This window comes from Etheostoma spectabile, chromosome 4 (assembly GCF_008692095.1).
Source record: "Etheostoma spectabile isolate EspeVRDwgs_2016 chromosome 4, UIUC_Espe_1.0, whole genome shotgun sequence".
Classification (NCBI taxonomy): domain Eukaryota; kingdom Metazoa; phylum Chordata; class Actinopteri; order Perciformes; family Percidae; genus Etheostoma; species Etheostoma spectabile.
The window spans coordinates 13,714,830-13,733,230 of record NC_045736.1 but is presented as its reverse complement, the minus strand read 5'-3'; the positions used below and the strand labels follow the sequence as shown (position 1 = coordinate 13,733,230).

At 38.6% G+C, this 18,401-nt stretch overlaps 1 protein-coding gene and 1 long non-coding RNA gene across 5 annotated transcripts in view; one reads left to right on the top strand and one right to left on the bottom strand.

The window, feature by feature from the left end:
* Window positions 1-18,401, top strand: part of raly (RALY heterogeneous nuclear ribonucleoprotein) — a 158,570-nt gene that overhangs the window by 112,747 nt on the left and 27,422 nt on the right. For 3 of the 4 annotated variants that reach the window (XM_032513768.1, XM_032513772.1, XM_032513770.1), the window contains 2 exons: window positions 5,646-5,809; window positions 17,079-17,198. In XM_032513768.1, the coding sequence (XP_032369659.1) occupies window positions 5,646-5,809; window positions 17,079-17,198 (284 nt within the window). The remainder of the gene's footprint in view (window positions 1-5,645; window positions 5,810-17,078; window positions 17,199-18,401) is intronic. The other variant, XM_032513769.1, reaches the window with a different exon arrangement.
* The window catches only part of LOC116688002 (uncharacterized), a 40,250-nt gene continuing 26,203 nt past the window's right edge, over window positions 4,355-18,401 (bottom strand). The window contains exons 4-5 of the long non-coding RNA XR_004331677.1: window positions 14,121-14,126; window positions 4,355-4,387 (exon numbers count right to left, since the gene is read on the bottom strand). This is a non-coding gene — a long non-coding RNA (uncharacterized LOC116688002). The remainder of the gene's footprint in view (window positions 4,388-14,120; window positions 14,127-18,401) is intronic.

The window sequence follows — 18,401 nt, the reverse complement described above, 5'->3', positions numbered from 1 at the left end:
GACAGCCGTTCTCTCAGTCTGTGTGTGTTTAGCCAAAGTTCTGTATTCCCTTTTATTGTATTCCCAATTCATACTTTGCAGTCACGTGTTCACCATGGATACCTGACGGGCAAGAAATGCAGAGAAAATGGCCATTAACAGTGGATTTCCATACTACAATCAATCAACTATTTAGACCATGTGTCACCAAATGGTAAAATTAGATCTCATGAAAAGATTAACATACTCAGAACATGTTACACAGCACCCGCTGATGTTTTCATTTCTTTGAAGCTGGCAAAGTCTCTACCAGACTTGGAGTTTCGAGATATTTACATCTATCTTATAGAGAATCCGTCACCTTACACGGCACAAAAAATGAAAGCCTACAAAAGTATGGCTAGCTATCTTTTTTAAAGAGTGGATGGGTTAACAACAATGGGAAGTGAAAAACAGGAATATCTTCTAAATCAAAGCAGAGGGGAGTGTTACTAGCTAGCTACCTGCTAACGTTTGCTAATCTGTTCCGTCGTGTGATGAAGTCTTCATCTGAATTCGTAGCGCTACACCCTGCCCACGCTAAAATGGTATTATAGAAATGATATATATTGACTAAACCCATGTAGAAAGACTAATAAAGCATCCAGCGTATGATTTTAACTGTGTGTGTGTGTGTGTGTGTGTGTGTGTGTGTGACTGTTCTTATCTGTCTCTTTTTAACCTGTCCCTCCAGGATTTCTCTGCCTTTTTGAGATCATTGCAGTCCAAAATGCCTGACTTTGCGGGAGCATTTGTTATATATTGCGATAAATGTGGCTGTCTGTATGTTTGTGGATAGACGAGAGGAACCGCATGACCATTCCCACCTTAACCCTTGTGGTGTTCGGGTCTGTGGGACCCATTTTCAATGTTTGCTAATAGGAAAATTATGCTATTTATTATTTCTTCTAACCAGGCACAGCGCCAGGATTCCAGTTTTGCAAAGTATGAATTGAACCATTGTGAATTATTTTCATGTAGCCAAATTTTATACTATAACTAGACATAGTCTATAATGAGATACCTAGATTGTGTTTTGTATATGTTATTATTGTTCAATTATAGTTCATGACCTATAGAATATACCTATTAGAAATCTGAATTGGACTAAGCTAATTATCTTAATTTTTTTAAATTAAATGTATTGATTAATAACTGTGAAGCCGTGACATTTCCTTTGAGAAGGATTGACATGACAACTCCAGTTGAAATTAAGTAACATATCTAGAATGAACTGCTCCACCAGGAAGAAATGAAGTGTTGATATCAAGACTTAAAATATTGACGAGTCAGAAATTATTTGTAGATATCATTAGAATTGTTACTAGTCAAAATTATATTATGATAGCTTGGCTTGGAATACTACGTAGTCAAAAGGCAATGGTTGATAATGTAGAATTGCTGATACAGCTACTGATAAATGTTGAAAGGGCTTGCCATATGTTGAAACATGCTGAACAGCTGGGTCCTAGACCTCAGCATTGATTTACTCCAATAACTGATCTAGCAGTCTCCCTCCCTCCCTCCCTCCCTCCCTCCCTCCCTCCCCCTCCCTCCCTCCCTCCTCTCCTCTCTCCTCTCTCTCTCTCTCTCTCTCTCTCTCTCTCTCTCTCTCTCTCTCTCTCCCATCTTTAACATATGAACACATTATACATTGAATTGAATTTACAGTATACATTCAATTAAATTAAATTTAAAGTATCAAATCATATCAAGAGTAACCTTTAGACACTTTACAGATAGAGTAGGTCTAGACCACACTCTATGATTGACTAAAACCCAACAATTCAGCCTGACGTTGTCATACTCAGATTGAATATGAGTCTGTTCCAACCGAACCAGGAAAGAAAATTCCTCTGCACTCAGTTGGATAGACCTACAACCAATCAACCAATCAGAGCGACAGAACTCAACACCAAGGAGACAAGACGAGACGGTGTATCATAGCAACCACTCTTTGCACTTCAGTCCTAACTTCCACCTTTTAAACTTGTGTAGAGCTGGATATATATAGGCTATATACAGTATGTAATGAAATGCTTGCTACAGTTGCATTTCTAGTGATGAATCTGCGAAAACACGTATTATATCTCTGATTCATGGCTCTAACACCACTACCACTCTTCAGTCTCTCTCCACCATTTAACGTTACCGTGCTTTTAGGCGGTTGTTGAGGCTCAGCTGTGTGTAAAATAAAAATAAAATGGATTAGTTTTGATTTTATTTCTATAGTTTGTAGCGGACTTTACCAGCTGACTTCTCTTTTGAAATGGGAGATGTCTCTTACTTTCTAAAACCAGCCTCTGCACAAGAACAGCTGAGTCGCAGCGACACAATCAGCTGGCTTGTGTCGAGCTGAGATGGGCCGGTTGAGGATATAAAAATGAATGCACCGTTGATATCTTCTAACAGACGCAATGGCGATGGATCCTTAGAATAAATTCTCCAGCGGCAGCCACCTTTCTTGTAAACAAATTCAACCAAACGTCTCTTTGGAGACGTGGTTGATTCCGTCACCCGTCTCTCATCAGCCCTGCACTGAACTTCCTTCTTTCTTTCTTTCTTTCCTTCCTTCCTTTCCTTTCCCTCTTTTTCTTTTCTGTTAATTTATGTATTTTGTATTCTGTACGTCAACACCGGCATCCTAAATTATGATCTGTACAGAATATCAGGGCGTTAAAGACCTTGTTCTCATCATTTTTTGTTTTGTGAAGCAGAAGACTTTTGTCCAAATGGTGGAATTAAATTGTCATTAACACAATGTGATGTAATTTATCATTTTGTGTTTGTTATGTTAAATTGGGGGGAAAAATAACCACACTGCCATCTGGACAAATTATCTGCGGTGACTGAAAAATAGTTGGTGCTTGTCCCAAATAGTTAAAACAAGCACTGGAAGATATCTGGTTGAGTTTGATGTAAAGCCAAATGGACGTCAGTGTTGTCAGTTCTTCTTCTCACAAAATGTTTCATGACCCAAGTTGAATTCAATACGTATGACATGTTTTTCTGGGAAATAATTAAGTTTTTCCTTTAAAGCTTTTTATTAAATGACCAAACCAGGGCTTTAGAGCAGGCCTTTGTGCACGCCAACATAACAAAGGCTCACACACTGAGTAATTCATAATCAAATATGGCCGCGGATGGGTTCACATTGTAATCGTCCGACTAAGAAGCTAAAATAGACTTTTTGCGTCAGCAACTTACACCAAAGGACCCGGACCATGCGTCGGTTTTTTGACCCACTGGAGTGACAATGTATTGTCGAGTCGTCAGTACATTGTACTTTTGGCATTATATTTGCCTTCAGAATTAATACCATGAGGCATTTAGCCAACACATTCTGACAACTTTCAAATATAACCATTTCATCTGCATCCAAAAATAAAATACTGTGAGATTAAACACAACCCGACCTGCCATGTTCTGGTCCAATTTTTATCCAATTAATTTCCATTTGTATTAGTCTGATTGGGTGTTATTGTTTTGTTTACGTGCCGTTGCTCTCACACACTGTTTATATTGTTCTGATTTAATATTTATTTATTTATTTATTATCACGTCCTTTTTGGGGCAGAGAGCGGGGAAATTCCGTTGAACAGAAACGAGCCTCAATACTTTCAGCCCATAGAGACCAGTGCAGCCATGTTTTTCTCTCAATGCAAAATCCAATGTGGAGTTACTCAATCAGCCTCAACCATCCTAACCAAGCAGTGATTTCAATTTTAAACTATACTCGATCTCTAACCCCAAAAAGTAGATTTTATGCCTAAACTTAACCAAACCTTAACCAGAGTGACGTCAGATCAGAAACTGTGTCGTTCATGAGTTCTTAGACCGACAATAAATTGTGTTGATTAATTTTTTGGACTTGTATGCTGGTTTAGGGCTGGTTGATCTGTTCATATTGACCTGTTTCAGACTTAGCTGATGTAATTTGTTGAAGCAAGCCATATATAATAACTTATGATTGGTTGAAGATAGACAGATATGACACAGAAAAGAAAGTATTGTAAATATATTCAAGTTAAACTTTATTACAGACTTCAGAAGTCCAGATTTTGTTTGGCACTGAAGCTTAATATTGGCCATTAAACATGTTCAATCAATCAATTTTATTTGTCTCATGAAATTGCACAAGGTATAATTCAACTAAAACGTTTTCACATCAGCAACTGTGCAGGTGGGGTTTGAACTTAATTGTAGCTGAGAAGTCAGACAACCTTCACCATCGCAGCCCCTTCCCCTCCCTCTGGAACTATCTTCCTATACACATCTGGGACTCTACTTACCTGGACACGTTCAAATCACTGTTGCTGGTCTTATCATTTTACTAGTCTATATCCATAACTTTCCACTTCCAGGATTGCTCCGGTGCTGCCAGAAATTCAGCCGCATGACTGTTGTCTTCCTCTTTCTTTGTGTTGGCGTTCTAAACTCCGGCTGATTTTTGAGGACTATGGTTACCTGGTCCTCAGATCTCTGCAGGGTAAATCCAGAGGGCTTGCTAGACTATCTCTCCAATCTGAGTTTTCTGTTGCACGATACCACGTGCACGTTCCACCAAAACAAGTTCCTTTCTCAGGCTATTTTGCAGCGGCACCGTGGCTCCATCCCCCCGTGATGATTGTGATTGGTTTAAAGAAATGCCAATGAACTAGAGCATGTTTTTCTCCCATCCCTGGCATGCTGTGTGGACTAGCCAGACCCTCCTCCGCAGCGCTGTGGGGGAGGGTCTTGCGATGTAGAGGACCTAAAGAATTTTTTGTTGATTCCAAAGAGCTCCGTCCTGGTCATTGCTTAGATACAGATACATTTTTCTCAAAAAAATAGAGGAACATCACCTTAGCTGTATCCCTTCATGATAATATATATATATATATGTATATATATATATATGCTATACAAAAAGTGTTATGTGGTACATTCATGTTCCATTGTACATAAAATAATGCCATGATGCAGGCTAAAATCAATAAGCTTTTAAGTGGGTTGTTGATGAAAACTCAAAAGAAAACGCTGTAATAGAAATACAGAAGCTATATGCAACTTTCAAAAAGTAAAATCAATTGTTGGATGGTTCTGGTCTAAAAGCTCTGAAATAGAAGATCCATAGAAATATTCACCTGATTTAATTCACTCAAGAATTGTCCAAAAATGAAATAGAAAATAGCTTTCCAATATTTGATTGATGTCTGTTGTTGCTGCTCTGTACAGTTTTCAACAATAAATCAGTATAGTGTATATTTTATACTGCCAACATACTGCATTTGTACATACTGTAGAGTGTACTGCAGAGCTTAGATTAGATTAATTCTATTCAAACATTACTTCTATCTTTGACCCTTTGAATTTATAAAGGATGATTTTCAATTTTGTTTCTTCTCAGCTCCTTCTCCCCCCTTTTTCTCCTCTCCTTGATCTCAACCCACGCCTTCATTTCTCCTCATTTTCGCCTTTGCTCTTCTTTCCTCACTTCCCTGCCTCTCTCATTTTCCCAAACACCCTCTCTTCGTCATCCGACCTCTATTCTCCCCTTCCAACTTTTTCCTTAGCTTTCTTCCTTTTTAAACTATGTCCTCCAGTGTCTTCCCTCCACTTGCCATCTTCTCTATCTCTCTCTCCAGGTTGTTTGAGTACCATGGCCGGGTGTCTCCAGTCCCTCGGGTGGTGCCCGTCAAACGGCCACGGGTAGCAATGCCTCTGGTACGACGGGTCAAGTCCTTACCAGTCAAACTGCTGGCCCGTAACGCCTCCGTCCTCCCCACCAGCAACGGCAACAAGCAGAGATGTAGGTCTATCTATCTATCTACTATCTATCTATCTATTAATCTATCTGTCTATCGATCTATCTATCTATCTATCTATCTATCTATCTATCTATCTATCTATCTATCATCTATCTATCTATCTATCTATCTATGATTCTATGTTTCTATTGTCTGTCTGTCTGTCTGTCTGTTAAATTCCTGGCAAAGTTTAGTTTTTTTAAATACTTTTATTGATCCTAAGTGTGGAATTACAATTTCCACTCTGTATCACTACTCTCAGGCCTGAAATACACACACACACACACACACACACACACACACACACACACACACACACACACACACACACACACACACACACACACACACACACACACACACACACATGCCCAGGACCTATTCATGCACAAAATGGAGAGATGTCAGAGTGAGTGGGCTGCCTGTGCTGGACCAGCACCCTTAGTGGTTCAGGGGTGTACGGTGCCTTGCTCAACAGCACCTGGGCAGCACCCAGGATGTGAACTGGTATCTCTCAATCCCCACTTTGTACTTTGGTCCAGTTGGACTTGAACCAGCAACCCAACTCCCCGAGGACTGAGCTACTGCCACATATAAAAAAATTCCAAAATTCCAGAAAATCTTTTATCAACACCGCTGTTTCAAAGGTATTTTGAAAAGACCTTACGAAATATACTTTCTTTTACAACATAATAATAATTTCTGCCCCTCCAAAAAATGCCCTCAAGATTCATTTGTTCAATCATCAATTACGACTCATATTCCTTAGGAACTGGAGTCAATAAGTAGAATCAGAATAGTTAAAATCTAAATGATACGCACTGCTGCGTCCTACAAAGCCATGTCCATCCGGCTGAAATACCACGTTTTAAGGGAGTATAATAGGATATACTCCTATGGGTTTTATTTCCTGTCACCTTTGGTGGTGCTAATTAATGAAACATTTGATATGGGTCATATTAGCGGGTAGGAATAAACAACCTGTATCATTGTTTGGAGGACTTGATTTGTTCAATATAATACTGGACAAATCCAAGTCCAATTTATAAGTTATATTCCAGTAAAAAAGGTGTACAATGCATTAGCAAAAACAATTACAGTAAACGCTGTTCAAATAATGTGTTGTGTTGGCAGTTTTAGTAAACAGAGAAATAGACAAACTTTAGGATTTTGAATGTAAACAAAGTATATTAAAGTGTAATCTTGTTAAACCACAACCTGCCATTAAAATCCCATTTCTCTTTGTTTGTATGTCGCTCTTCCTGTTCTCTCATTTCTTTCTTCTCTCATATCTTCCATTACTCTCTGACTAACTCCACCCTTGTGACCCAAATCTCCCCTTCATCTATCTTTCAAGTCTGTGTTTTACATGTCAGCGGAAGGTTCAAGCATCAGGGCGACTGTTGTCATTTTATTTTTGCATTCTGCTCATTAAACATTCATTTCACATCATGCTCATATAGTGGATCTGAAGAGAGATGCTGACTCCCAGTTTGCTCCTTTCATATTTGACTTCGACCTGAACCTTATTTCTCTCAAACAGCACTTTATTTTTGTTTTTTGCTTCATTGAATTTCACTCTGTGCAGAGCTCAAAAAGCAGTTTTCATGTCACTCATCTGAGTGTCTTTCTGTGTACTCATCAAACATGCAACTCGAAAAGCAATATCCCAACAGAACGCTTTCTTCACCACTCCCTTTTTTTGGTCTGTGCTGCTTACCCTCACAAAAACAGTGTGATCAGTGTTTTTGGTAATTGTGTGAATGTAATTTTAGTTGTCTGAAGATAAAAAAACAATATGCATATTTGAAATCAAGATGTGTCACCAGAGGCGTGGGAAGTCATTTTCGGCAGGGGGTGCTAGTGTGTGTGTGTGTGTGTGTGTGTGTGTGTGTGTGTGTGTGTGTGTGTGTGTGTGTTTGGGGGGTGGGGGGGGGGTCCACATAGAGTCTAAAAATACTATGTTACACAGGTTCTGTATTCTGCAGACCACTCCCTCGCCCCTCCCCTCCATGAAATACGGCTGAGCTGCAGGTGTTCAAACAAGACATTCTAAAACGCAAAACGTAAAAAAGCTTAACATGGTTTAATGTACCTGAACAACAATCAGTGATCACCAAACTTCCCTCTCATTTTGCTTCTCATAACCACTGAAAACTCCTAAAAAATCACACCCAAAGTCCTATTATTATGGACGTTATCTGACATCAAGCGTTTCTGCTTCATTAGAGCCTATTGTAAGGAAAAAGCTTATTGTGGTTTAATGTAACTTAACAACGATCAATGATCACCAAATTTCTCACGGCCAGATCTTGTCTTGAACACTTAAGCCTGTCAGAAAAACTAAACCAAAATCCAACGATTATAGAAGTTATCTGACATCAATGATTTCTTCTTCATTTGCGCCTATGGCGAGGAAAAAGGCTTAATGTGGTTTAATGTACCTAAACAATGATTAATGATTACCACATTTCTCTCTTATATTGCTTCTCTTAACCACTGAAAACTGTCAAAAAATCTAAATTATTATGGAGGTTATCTGACGTTAAGCGTTTCTGCTTCACATTTTCAGCCGGGCAGCGGAGCGGCTGTGGGTTGATTCTCCACGGTTCTCATGGCCTTAATAAGTCTTAACGTAAAAAAGCATAACGTGGTTTAATGTACCCACACAACGATCAGTGATCACCAACTTTTTGACAGTTTTCATTGGTTATGAGGAGCAACAAGACAGAGAAATTTGGTGAGCATTGATCGTTGTTTAGGTACATTCAACCACTTTAGGGTTTTTCCTTACAACACACTCTAATAAAGCAGAAACGCCTAATATCAGATAACGTCCATAATAATCGGACTTTGGGTTAGATTTTTTGACAGTTTTCAGTGGTTATGAGAAGCAATATGAGAGAGAAATTTGGTAATCAGTGATCGTTGTTTAGGTACATTAAACCACGTTAAGCCCATCCCAAAATGGCCTGCACAGCAAACTCCAAAAACCAGCAATGAAATAAGTAGGCCTATCTAAATCTGTGTGAATGTATAAAACTAAATGATTTATCTAGTGCAACTAATGTAAAGGATATATTATTAGCATCAAATTGTCTGTTAATACAAGGAGCTCAAAGCACCAGTTTTCTAGAGGACAATGTACAGTATGTTTATTTTAAAACAACCACAAGTAGATTAAGTGGTCATAAACCGCACAACGGCCAAAAAAAGTCCCAAGTACCACAAAGTAACAGTATGCAAAGTCCTTTTCCAATAGTATGTGACAAATTCTAAACAGTTACAGACTATTCTTTATGATAGGCATACTGTAATCACAAGCACACTAGGCTAAATAAAGGCAACCATCTGGGCCTGCACAGCTGCAGAAAAAAAAGATGCAGAGACGTAAGACACTGTGTGTCTAATGCATAATGATTTCGGTACACCAAATATAGATTTGCGCTCTGGAGTTTGGATGATAAACTCTGTAATGAGACCCTGAATATCAGATCATCCGAAATGTCTTTGTGGACGTGAAGCAGTGCAATGTGTGAAAGTCTACTCTGAGTGATAGGGCTATGGAGCCGGGTAAACAGAGGCACAAGTGGATCAGCTTTTCCAACTCATAGTAGAGCCCTCTGGTTTTTGGATGCACAGTAGATGTAAATGGACTATACAGCGTTTAGTCTTAACTACTACTCACACACACTTTTACATAGTACTTTTACACCTGCTCATCAGATAAACATTCACACACATTTACACTCCGATGCATCATGGGGGGGCATCTCCAGGTTCAATGTCTTGCCCAAGGACACTTCCACATGGGACTGCAGGGCCAGGGATCAAACCACCAACCTTCTGATTGGCTGGCAACCGCTCTACCACCGTATGGCAGCCAAAGCTGCCACAGTGTGGGAGGCTTGTTGTTTTAAAATGACCAATATTATCCCTCTCTTCACCCCAAACATGACACACAAAATGTTGTGGAACAGAAACAACCAGAGATATTTGTGAGCCATTATTATTGTCATCGCAGTATCAAAGCTTTGCCACTTGGAGGTGCTGCAGCACCCCCAGCACCCCCACTTCCCGCCTAACGGAATGATTTACAACATCATGAGAGAAAACGGCAAATTGCTACACCATGAAACATTACTACTGCAATACCTTCTCACTCCCAACTCGTCAAATACTGACGCGTGGTCAGTGGCTCTCAGCATCAGATACCGAGGCAAAAAATCCCCCTTTAGCCGGGAACCATAGCAACCATGACGCTGCAAGATGATGCAGTACGAAAAGCGACGACATGAATGGCAAAGTTCCCACTATTGTTACACAGTCCAAATCAAACAATTCAGCTTTGTGACATAGTGTTCAGCGTTGGCCCCACCTTACACAGCACCAGGATCTAAAACTGTCCAACTTGATCCCACTAGGGGAATAAACTCATTTTAAAAGTACTGGAAAAAAAACGTCTTTGCAATCTTGATCTTGTTTTTAGTACATTAATGTTAAAAGTCTACTTGGCACATTTATTTAAATATTGTATATAGTACATACTGTGTATACTGTTGTAATCTGTTTGTCCGTCTGTAACTAATGGATTGTCCTTAACAGGTCTCTCCTGAGAATGAGACCATGGTAATCTTACATGAGACCATGGTAATCTCATTGAGACTGCTGTGTCTCAGTGAGATTACCTGTATCAATAAATGTTAAATAAAAAAATAAATAAAAACTAACCATATTTGCTCTACTGGTGTCCCCCAGGTGTCTTCATGAATTTGCTCTTGCAAGTCTCTCAGCAACCAACACTTCCTTAAACGGCGTTATACGTTGATTTCCAAAGATTCCCAAAGTGTCACATACCACCAATCAATTTACTGCCACACGATGGCGGTTTGATCATGTGACCCTAATATTTAACCGAACGGGTGCAGTTTTCAAAGCAAACGTTGTGAAACGGAACTAGCTATGTTTAGACAACCAAAATCTTTATTATTATTTGTATTACTATGTCACATGTTTTTAGCACTTAACTAGTTCCATATTCTTCCACGTAAAAACTTAATTCAAATTTAGGACATGTGCACTATTACTTCTACGATTCATACTGTGCCTTTGATTCTTTTCTAAAACATTCCACATGAGTCTCCAGGAGTATTATGTGCTCCTGTTTAAATGATCACTGACAGCCTTGAGGATAGAGCAATTGAGCAAATGGCAGAACGATTAATGTCTGGACTTTGTTCGCTCATCTGTTGTCAAAGTTCTTTTAAGCAAGCTGAGCTCGAAACTTACACCGAACTCTGCTTTTTTTGTAGTGTTTGTTTGTAAACACATGTCTTGCCAAGGGGCAACCAGAGCAACCACGCCTCCTTTGGTCTGAACTTGGAGGCTAAAACTGCCACCCACATAACTAGGATAAGGGTTTTCATTTTACTGTATTGCCTACAGTAAATTGTATAGCCAGTTGAGGTGGTTCGGGCATCTGGTAAGGATGCCTCTTGGGGGGGTCCCTAGGGAGGTGTTCCAGGCACGTCCAGCTGGGAGGAGGCCTCGGGGAAGACCCAGGACTAGGTGGAGAGATTATATCTCCAACCTGGCCTGGGAACGCCTCGGGATCCCCCAGTCGGAGCTGGTTGATGTGGCTCGGGAAAGGGAAGTCTGGGGTCCCCTACTGGAGCTGCTGCCCCCGCGACCCGATACCGGATAAGCGGTCGAAGATGGATGGATTTTACTGTATTGGACAAAATGTCAGAATTTGAAACCGGAGCGGGAGGAGTTTTAAAAGATCAAACTTCTTAAGAACACTGTGTGTGTGTGTGTGTGTGTCTCTGTCTGTCTGTGTGTATTTTTCTGTGTGTGTGTTTCTTTCTGTGTGTGTGTGTGTGTCTGCGTATAAATGCCAGTTAAATGCCAATAAATGACAGATGGGAAAGAAAGAAAGAAAGAAAGAAGGAAAAGAACAAAAAGAAAGGAGAAGTAAAAATGATGGGATGACAGAAAGACGGGAAAGGACAGATGAATGAGAAATGTAAGATGACAGGACCTATACAGGAACAAGGTAGAGGGAAAGTAAAGAAAGAAGGAGTAGGTGGGTGGAGAAAAAGAAAAAAGTGATGGGGGGGGTTATAACCAAAAGTCAACATTGTCCTGTAGATGTCCTCAGGCCTGGACTCGTGTTGATTGTGAGAAATTTCAAGCAGATATGACAATGTACATTATAGTTACAGCCAATTCTCGTTCATTGCTAAACCTTCAAAATGGCCGCCACGCCACGCCCACACCGTTTGATGATTTTTTTTTTTTTAACAACTTTTCATCTTTAAGGTGTTGAAATGGTACGGACCATATTTGAAGTCTATCAAATGAAATCTCTAGGAAGAGTTCAATAAAGTAAAGCGCCTTGACTTTTAGGTCTACTTCCTGTTGCCACTAGGGGGCGTCATGACCAATATCGGCCTTTATATGTCATCAGGGTTAGATTCTTATGAATTTTTTTAAGGTTTTAGAGCCAATTGGAGAATGTACACTCAAGTTACACCCACTTCCTGTTTTGATGGATCTCTCTAGGAGGAGTTTGTTAAACGATGACGTGGAAATGGCAAAAATAATTTGAACTTTTAATTCAAGATGCCAGACTTCCTGTTAGGTTTAGGGTATTGCTCCAATGATATTTTTTCTACGTCTCGACATGCTACATACTGTATGTGTACCACGTGTCGTTAGTCTACGTTAAACGTACTGCAGAGGCTCAATTCTTTTAACATTGCACGGGGCGCTAGCGAGCCATTTTTGTGCGCCTATTCCCGAAACCCTTAAAATACGTAAATATTCACCAGACCTGATGGGATCGCCAATTTTGGGGAGTTTTGGAGTACGTTAAGCCCCTCAAAAAGGCAATTGCCGAAAGAAAGAAATAATAATTCCTTCAGTTTACAATAGGGCCTTCGCTGCTGTCAGAGCTCGGGTCTTAATGAAGAAGAGGGGGATGAGACAAATGAGAGGGAGGACAGAAAAGTGAATGTGTATTGAGCAACACACACACACACACACACACAGACACACACAGACACACACACACACACACACGGAGACAGTTGGTGAAATAAGGAAGTGATTACGACTTTCTAGTGAAAGAAAAACAACCACCAGATGTGTTGCATGGCTCCGGTTGTTCCCCACCACTAATGGACCCATCACCTGGTCTGTCCTCCCCTAATCCCCACGCTTCGCTCTGCTTTTTTTCCCAGCTGTTCACCACAGACATCTTTGTTTTCTTTTCTTTTTTGTTATCACTTCAAGATTGCTTGAGAAACAAATAAAACAACGTAACATGAATTGATTTTTACAAATAAATAAAATGTCTCACATAGGTAAAAATCCAACCCTTTTGTTTTTTAAATCTGTAAAAAAACGGCTCATGTTCTCCTTCTCCGTAAACACCATGATCAAAAGACACTTTGTTTAACTCCCCCCCCCCCCCCCCCCCCCCCCCCCCACCCCCCCCACACACACACACACACACACACACACAGTCTTGGGCAAGTTACTTCCAAATGTCCTACACTACAGATTACTAGTTTCTGTCATTTGAGAGTAATTAGTTTTATTACAATATTACTGTCTCTGATTTGTAATGTTTACTCTACTTTTGCATTACTTTTGAGTTACTTTTAACAAAAAAACAGCGGAAGTTTGACTTGGCAGCTTGTTTGTGAATTTCACCACCGGATCAATAAAGTCTATTTTTTAACCACTTTAATAAACCATAGATTATTCATAATAATTTGTATAATTAATATGAATATGCAAAGTAACTACAGCTATGAAAATAGATAAGTAAATGCACAATAGGCAAGTAGGAGAATGAAGATACTCAATTAAAGGTACCTTATACTTCTACTGAGGTACGGCATTGTTGTAAAATGTTTTTTTTTAAAGCACTTGAATAAGAAATTCATCTTGTTTAGTTTAAAACAGTCTAAAGGAAATGGTCAATTTTAGTGTGATTAAAACTATTTACATTATTTACAGTAAGCCTACTTGGTTTGCAGCTGATATGTGAAAAGGTACAGTACACAACGTTATTTATATAACAGTAATTTGGTTTTTCTGCCAACCGTCACGGGAAGTGCTTTTATTTTGAAGTAGCCTACACAGAAGTTGTCTGTTGTGTACTCTTGCTAGCCTATCTGTCAATGAGATGAACGTGAGACGCGTGAGACATGCAAAACATGTCCGTCTGCTCACTTTCTTGTTTGTAAAACTGTGACATATTGAACAGTAAATGGTCTCAGTGGAATACACGCCTTATTCCACTACAGGCTGATAAAATGCAATAATATTACGTGCAGCAAGTCTTTACATTAAATCCCGACATGTAGGGACATTCTACCAGAAACGTACATTATCTGTCCTGGAGTTGTTACAGTAAATAAAACGTGTATAATCCATAACGAAAAATTACTAAATGGGGGATTTTATGTGAGTTGCGCTTTAAAGAGATATGTAATTTATTATTTATAGGTCCTTGGATGTTTTATTCTTCATTAAAAAAAAAAACTTTTGAAAATTACAAATCCTGAAAAAGGATCTGTCCGTAGCCACATTTTAACTACCTCATCCATATTTTTGTTATTCTGGAAACTGTTATTTTGGAAAAAAAACCTTAATTAAAAGTTGTTATCATTCACATTAATTGATTAAAAACATTAAATGCTACGTAAATTCTACAAATAAATTGTATTTTACATCTGTCGCCATGTTCATCAGCCCTGTCACGTTTCATAAGAAACGACAAAAAGTGCGTAATACGCCTTTAAGGTTATTATGACTCAGAGGACGTGACAATGATACTCTTTCTTTTTATTACATTAATTGCATGTAATATGTGTTTAAAACAAGTTTTTATATTGAACAGTCTTTTTAAATTAAAATATGTCCGGACTAGATTAATAATTAAATTTAAAAAGATGTTGTAACTATCAGTAGTTGGTCATATTTTAATAAATTAGGTTCTTATCATATTATATTATATTATATTGGCTGAACATGGTCATGTTAGTCTCCAAACACTAACACTAAAATAATAACATTTCCAAATACTTACCAAAAGATTAAAAAAATACAAAACATCAACAAAATCCATAAAGTCTGTCTTGTCACACATCACATTATGACATTATTATATTGGAGTATTTAAGAAATTATTCATGAGTGAATCTCTTTAAATGTGTACATGAAGGTGGGGATACATATCCACTATTGCATATTTGTAAAAATCTGGGATGTAAAGTAAGATTTTTTACAATCTTATGAGTAGCTGGCTGTTATTGTGTGCTTATCATCCAGTACAATTAACCAGAAAGTCATTTATATTTCTTATAGGAGTTAGAAAACCATGTCGGATATAATAAGGGACATGTGATCGATAAGGAAAGGCTATTTGGATCAAAGAAAGTCAATAGAAAACCTTTCTGAAATTTAGAAATTGACATTTTAGGGTGTGAAATGCTGATAAAAATGTCTTTTATTTCAGGCACAAAACAGGCTGAGATGGCACAATACAGTATGCATTTCTCATAGTTGAACATGTCCTTCATATGGCTTAATGTTCAGATAAAAAAAAATATATATATTTGTTCCATCAAAGATTTTTAGAAGTGGAAATGTACCTTTCTGGTAGAATCACACAGCAGCAGCTCAGACACACTGACACGGGACAGATGTTGGGACACAGATGTTGTCCGTACCTTGTCTGGTCACCGCGGGAACAGTGACGAGACGGCTCGCTTTAACGCAGCGTAATAACTCCAGAAACTTATGTCCATCTCGCAAATGTATGTGCAGTCACCTCACCCATGGAATACAGCAGCAGGAAATAACACTCACACAGAAATGTTATGCACTGTTGATGAATTCTTAAAAAGACAAAACAACACTAAATGCTGCGTTAAAATGCGTCGTAACTCGCATTACTGAGATTGTAAAGAGTATAATATTACTGAAACTGATTTAGTAGGGTGCTCATATAGCTCAGTTGGCACATTATAGAGGTTTACTCCTCTCCCCTTTCATATCTTCAGCTCTCCTGTCAAATAAAATGCCCAAAAAATCATCTTTAAAAAATAGAAATTGATTTAGTAATGCGCTTATAATACGGCAAATACATTACATAACTGTAATTGTGTTACTCCCAACACTGCACGCACATACTGTGACAGAGAAATTTATTTTTATAAGTCTTTTATTTCATATTTCTCTGTAGTAGTGTCTTAAAATATTATAACTTTCATGCTTATTATATATATTCATATCTTGCTTGTCATATAGTCTTACATGCTTATTATATTTTATAATATTATATGCACATTTAACAATACTGTGTTTCTCTTTGCTCTCCCTCTTTTTCTGTGTTGCTGCTGTTTCTTACAAGAGGTCATAAATGTCTCACTGTTGTATATCACAAGCAGTAAATATCTTAGCTTTGGAGGTCACTCAGAGTACACTTCGCCCTAGCGACCTGCACTTTGCCCTGGTTTTTCTCAACGTAGGCATAGCCCAAATAACAGATGTCCTTGTTTCAACAATTGTGAATAAAGAGACAGAGCTGCAGAGAAATCGCTGAAGTTCCACCAGAGCCTTGCTGCAGATAGGAGGCTCTTCGCGTGACCTTCCCTCTTGCAATTGTCTATCAAACTGCTAATTTGCCGTCTGAGTCTCTTTTCTTGCTTGACCGTGTTTATTTAGTAAGTTAAAGTGTTATGAACCTGACATACTGCCTCAGCTATTCTCTAAAAGAGATAGGCTAACAACGCAGACACCAGCGCACAAGTGTACATCCTCAGTATGGCGTAGGCCACATACAAGGACTACGGCGAAGGATCTGGGTAGAACCATAGGCCAGCTTTAAGTTGTCTAACATTTTCAGGTCAAATGTGCTAAAATGGTGTTAAAATGTCACTTTGAACCACAGCAGGGTATCTCAATATGTGTTGGCCGCACTATCAGGAAATCTGGTATTCATACTCATGGTTCCCAGATGAGTCCTGAAATGTTTCCATCTGTATACATTAAACATCAAAATGTAAACTCAAGTCAATCTCCTCAGGATCCTGCCTGGGTCCAATAAAAATGTCCATCAATGTATCATCATCTCAAAACAATTCGACACTTGTAAGAAATGCAAAGGTCAGGATTGCTCTCTGAAGACTTATTAATCATAATGGACGTCTGTGTCTGTCTCACAACACGTTTCTGTCCATGTTTCACTTCCAGCAGTGAAAGGTGCAGAGCTTCAGGCGATCAAGTCAGAGTTGACTCAGATCAAAGTCAACATTGAAGCATTGCTGGGCAGACTGGAGCAGATCACAGACGACGCACACATCACTGCCACAGGTGTGTGACACACAAACACATACACGCACACACACACACACATACTATGTATGTGCATATATGAATGTATATGTGAGGAATGTAGGCTTTGACAATGTTTGAATCAGTATCTGATGACAGTGTTGTGGGCGGGGTGTCTGCTGTCAATCTCATCTGATCAAAGGACACCTACGCAGTCCTGATGGATTTCCAAGTGTAAACCATTTAATGTATCTAAGATGTTTCCCGTGACCTATGTTGTTGCTTTTTTAGTCCGATTTAAAGCCAGGTTTCAACAGTTGGTCGAGGTCCTCATCAGAAGCTCTCTGGGAGCCACGTGTGCTTTTCAGAGTCCTTGAGAAAAAAATTGATTTGTCAGATCAAGGTAAACGAACAGGAAAGAACAAGAGATACGTCTTTTTCTCACTGATGTCACTTCCTGTGATGTCTTCTAAAAACATCCTGTATGTTCCATTCAGTGGAAACAGTTTTTTTTTTACACATTATAAAACAGGCCCGACCTATGAACACCTGCTGAAACAAAGACATTCTTCCAAGGGAAAAATGCCAAAGAAACAAATCGTGTGCGAGGAAAAGTATGCCAAGGTAGTGATGAGAGAAAAAGAAACCTACATCAGATTTTTTTTTTATCTAAAAAATATGTGGAGGATATATTTGTTTATTTCTGTTGGAAAAGTTACAAATCTTTCTCAGCTTAGCTCAGGTGCACCTTTCTTTACTTAAACTAAATCAGAGTTTTGCACAAAAAAAAGTTTGTATTTTTTCTGTAGCGGGGAATAATTAATTTAAATGCTGTAATCGTTTATAGTCATCTGCCTAGGAACCACAAGGAAGCCAATACAATGAAATAGAGTTTGAAACACTACAAATACAAACTTACTCCACTACAAAATATAAAAGATAGATACATAGATAGATATTTATTGATCCCAATATAATGGGAAATGATGGTATTACAGCAGCAAAATCAGTCACACAGCACAGAATATAAATGAAATACTAAAACAGAATATACAGTACATACATACAATACACATTAAATAATAGGAATAAAACACAAGAACAAATATTTGAACAAATTAATATATATATATATAGTATATGAAAAACTGTCAAAACACAAAATATAGTACACAATATGCATTATGCACACTTCTACTGATACATACATCTACATATGACATGCCAGTGTCCATTTAAATA